Here is a 4,977-nt window from a genome sequence, read left to right as displayed (position 1 = left end):
AATAAAATTTTTGGTACCAGATAAAAATTACAATGCAAAAATTAACTTGATGATCATATCGTTGCAAAAATATTTATGATAACCTCATCAATTATGCAGATTGTAGGTCTATTGCTTTTTTTATTTTCTTTAATTTGTGTCTTTCTTTATTTTGGCAAAAGCAATCTCTCTCTCTCTCTCTCTCTCTCTATATATATATATATATATTAACTTAAAAGAGAAAAAGATGTTTGGTTTTTATGGTAATTATGTTTATAAATGCACTAAAATTTGTTAATCTTTTCGCTAATAATATAGGACTTTTACAGATGAAGCTTCACACAGTTTTCCTACCGATTTAAATGTTTTACCAATTTCCAAATCATATAATTTTGAATACTAAAAGAAGAAATTCTAACTAGAAAATTTGGAAGAAATTTTATTCTTGCTTGAGAAAATAAAAAATAATCAAATAGTTTCATTAATTGATGCGAATTGATTAAAGAATCTTTTTGTCGTCATCTCGCAAGTTCTTTTCTAGGAAAATTGAAGATAAGATCTCCATCCCTACGGGACCGTCAATGGATACACAATTACTGTAGGGCCTAAATATAATAACCATTAGCTTTTGTATTCTTTTTATTTTTTATTTTTTATTTTCTTTATTTATGGTATTCATATTGGAAAATACAGGAATTCCAAGATCAATCATACCGTTTTAGTATGGAAGACCTTTTATTCTCATTTATTATTTTTCACTTATTTTATTTCTTTAATAATATTTTGTATGATATAGCAAAATATACACGCAAAAGAGAAAATTAAATTTTCCCCAATAAGGAAACCCGATGCAAAATAAGTAGTAAAGCTAGTGACCGCGTCTAAGTCCTCTTTCTTAGTATTTCTTGATAAAATATAACAAATTTTAACGTGTTTGAAGGGATATATATTTCTGTTCCAAAATTTCAAGGCTATAACTCAATATATTCTATGTATTTTCTTTGGTCCAATCTTAAGAGTCTTGTAATCCCATTTATTTTTACCAAGTACTTGATCAAGTACTTGATCTCTCTTCCTTCAAAATATTCAAAAACCCCCGATTTGGTTGTCAAATCAAATGGCCTTAAACCTATATATACTCTTCAAACCCAAATATATATTGACGGCTCCATTTCCACAGCTCTTTTAGATTAGCACCCTACATATCCAAACAAATAAATTGCTTTCAATAACACAGATATATTCCCTTCTAAACAACAAAAAGAAGCTTAAAAAACCGCCATAATATTTATACATTTATACTTCTTTATTAAGCCATGCAGAGAGCAACAAAAGTTCTTTTTACCAACAAGTTTCCTTTTGATCAAGTTTTTGGCCGTTGTAACCGAATCCATACTATAGCCATACCCCAGTTTCCCTGCGACGTCTTCATAAACCACCGGGGAATCGATACGAAGAGAAACGCTTCTGGTTTGCTTTATTACCACCTTTCAAGGCTGGGCCTGCATCCATTTCTGGACAGCAAGAACATGAAACCAGGTGAGAAATTGTTCGAGAAAATCGACATCGCCATTCGTAGTTGTAAAGTCGGGGTTGCGGTGTTTTCGCCCCATTACTGCGACTCTTATTTTTGTCTACATGAGTTGGCTCTTCTAATGGAATCTAGTAAAAGGGTCATCCCAATTTTCTACAATGTCAAGCCCTCCCAGCTCAGGGTTAAGGACACCAAAAATTGTCCAGCCAATGAGCTTCGGAGATTCAATTGGGCGCTTGAAGAAGCCAAATATACCGTCGGAATTACCTTCGATTCTTCTCGAGGGTATGTTGTCTGAGCTCGTTATATTAATAATAGACATCCTCATGGTTTTCTATAGATTACTGTTCAATCTAAAAATTCACACGTAATATATATATATATATATATATACGATTTGGATCTATTGAGAATATATCTTACTTAGAATTTTAACAGTAAATTATTCATTGAGATGATATATTTAAGATTATTAATTGAGATGATATATTTAAAACGTTATCACTTTACCTTAGAAAATTGTTAGCCATATATATGTATATGCATGCGTGCATACGTTTGTGTTTCTGATATTGATTCTTCTTTATTTTGTATTTGGGTGCTATAGGGACTGGTCGGAGTTCCTACAAACTGCTTCAGACGCGGTTATGGAAAATATGCTCGAGGTAGAAGAAGAACTGCCATACGAGTACCGTACCGGATACGTGCAGAATTGCTGATATTGATTTCTTTTTTTTGGCCAAATATTTAATTACTTCACAACAAGTCAAAAAGGGCAGAGTGAAGGTTTATTTTTTATTAAAATTATTTTTTGTTAAAAAAATTCGTTAATTTTTTAAATTTTGTGCAGGAGAAAACAGCTATATATATATATATATATAAGTTACAGATGCTAACACATTTGTTGATTTAGAGTTCAATAAATTGTACAATCTTTAATTTAATTCTTCGATTCATTTTGTAACGATCCTAGACCTATCTTCGTTGATTCAATTAATGTTAATTGTAATATATAAAGCATAGGTCTTCCAAATTTAGGGGTCAATATATAAATTGTAAAACTTTTTTTTTCTTTTTTTCTTTTATTTTTTTCCTTTTGAAATCAAAAGGTTTGCAAATTATTCAATTGTAATTCATTTTGTAATTAATACTTCAATGTATTTGATTATTCTTTCTATGCTTATAATCTTACTCATAAGATCATACATACCACTTGATGGGTGAATTTATAGTAGAATGTCTACAGTGGGAATGGGTGCGTTTCACTAATAAATTACGGTCGTTTGTGTTAAGATTTTTTGTTAAGTTGTGATTTGATCACCAAACTTAAATTTAGGATCTTATGTTATTGCCTCTCGTTATTACCAATTGGGCCATCCAAAGGGGTATATTTTAAATATTTAAGTGCATCATTTTTCCCCATGGTCATGACAAGTCTTCCCTCCCAAAGATCCTCCTAGGATTTTCGAGTAGTTCCGCCTAGGGAAGTTTCACTGAGCAATCTCTAAAGAAAATTTAATAGAACCTCATCTCATCGTGGAAAAAAAAAAAAAAGAAGAAGAAGATAAAGTCGAATAATACCTCAATATATAAAGATAGAGTCACAACAACATGTAAGTCCATGGTTATAGTCAATATCAAGAACTCATCTTACCACAAACAATTACTATACATATATGCTATGGTCACCACCGTATTCAATATTTAGTTCAAACATTTAAGAGTATCTGAAAATTAAGTAATATACAACTGATGCAAATAAATTTAGAAAAACATAGATAGTTAGGGAAAGATAAATACTGTTGATACTGTAAGAATCATGAAATAATAAGTGATATATTAGGTAGATTGTCCATTATTTACCTAAACTTAGAGGAATGAATTTAAAAACAAATAAAATATGAGATAAAGATAATTCAATGAGTAGCATAGTAAATAAAAATAATATTTTATTTCTGTAAATCTTTCTCTTAAAACCTCTCATTCCATTCTTTCCAAAAAATTTTCGTTTAAAAATCATTTCTAAAAATCCAACTTGTACTCCAAATCAATATCATAAAACTGATATTAAATAGTATAAATTAATGTCCATAAAAAATATTATAAACTAAATCAATCAAGATATAAATATTAAGCTTAAAATAATACAAATATAATTTCATAAAATAATTATGAAAAGTGTATTAAAATTATAAATATAAAAAAATTGACAATGTACCGAGAAACATAAATAATGTGCCCTACGATATAGTTGGCACTGCCAAATCGCACATAGTATTTCGAAACACCATCGGATAGTGAAAAAAAAAAAAAAAACGAACCTATAGGATGGCTCTACATCATGACCTTTAGCGTCCTAAAGACATTGTGGCATTACAAATCTACAAGATGAACTTAATTCATGATCTTTAGTATACAAAAAGCATCATAGCAGTAATGAACTTGTGGGATGAAGCCACCTTATGACCCTTAGTATACTATAGGTATCGTGGCACTACGTGCTATAATATTATATTAAAAAAAGACACTGATATTATAAGGTATATCAATTAAAAATAACAGTATAATATTGATAATACAATCTTTCCAAAACCATATTTTTCCACTTTTCAAAACAATATTATACTATAAAACATAATTCAACATTCAAGTCTAACAATTTATTTAAATATTCCAAAAAATTCCAAATCACCATAAATTATTTTAAGCACTAATCACAAAAACATGCTTAAAAATACATACAATTTCTGATTTACTTTCTCAAAATCAATTATTTTCTGAATAGATTAAAACATTAATTCAAAAATAAAGATATTTAAATACCAAGATTCACAAGTTCATTATTGGAATCACTTAAAATGTTGTCAAAATTCACAACAAATGATAACATGTATATGTAAAAGCAATTATTCACATATGCATAAAATAACCATTTAAATCAAATAATGTATGTATCATATTCAAACCATATGTATATTATACTAGCATGCCCAAATTCATTTAAAAATATAACCACTCACAAGTATAAAATTACGTAAATTGAATATCAAATGGTTCAATTATATCATAAACAGTTAGGATCCAGTATCCAAATTTGAGTTTTTCCCTTGAAGGCCAATTTTACAATATTAAACCTTCCAATGAGTCTTATTAATATTTAATTACTCTAATTCAACTTCAGTTTTGTCCAATTTATTCAATTTTTATTAAAACACGGCCTAATTTTACTAATATTTAATTAATTGATCCAAAAATAAAAAAATTATCAAACGATATCTAAAATTCACAAATTTACATTGATAAAAAAACCCAAGAGATAAGAAATACATGGTATACTCACCTTCATCCAAAGGTGTCATCGATGGTAAAAAAACTCATCGAAATGCTCAACCAAATTTTCCATTGATGGATATTTCAAACGGTGAAAAACCATGGCAAATGAACGCTGGAAGTGGATTTTGAGG

The 4,977-nt window shown here is 28.9% G+C and overlaps 1 protein-coding gene across 1 annotated transcript; it reads left to right on the top strand.

Annotated features, from left to right (window-relative positions):
• Positions 1-1,199: 1,199 nt before the first annotated feature.
• On the top strand, positions 1,200-2,284 carry LOC107423182 (probable 2' cyclic ADP-D-ribose synthase BdTIR). Its single transcript, XM_016032715.4, has 2 exons — positions 1,200-1,798; positions 2,121-2,284. The coding sequence occupies exons 1-2, from the start codon at positions 1,296-1,298 to the stop codon at positions 2,230-2,232; spliced, it is 615 nt and encodes a 204-aa protein (XP_015888201.1). The 5' UTR covers positions 1,200-1,295; the 3' UTR covers positions 2,233-2,284.
• Positions 2,285-4,977: the final 2,693 nt, after the last annotated feature.

The sequence above is a fragment of the Ziziphus jujuba genome, chromosome 1, assembly GCF_031755915.1.
Source record: "Ziziphus jujuba cultivar Dongzao chromosome 1, ASM3175591v1".
In the NCBI taxonomy this organism is placed as follows: domain Eukaryota; kingdom Viridiplantae; phylum Streptophyta; class Magnoliopsida; order Rosales; family Rhamnaceae; genus Ziziphus; species Ziziphus jujuba.
Note: the sequence above shows the minus strand (reverse complement) of the source record. Positions and strands in the feature narration are given on the sequence as shown.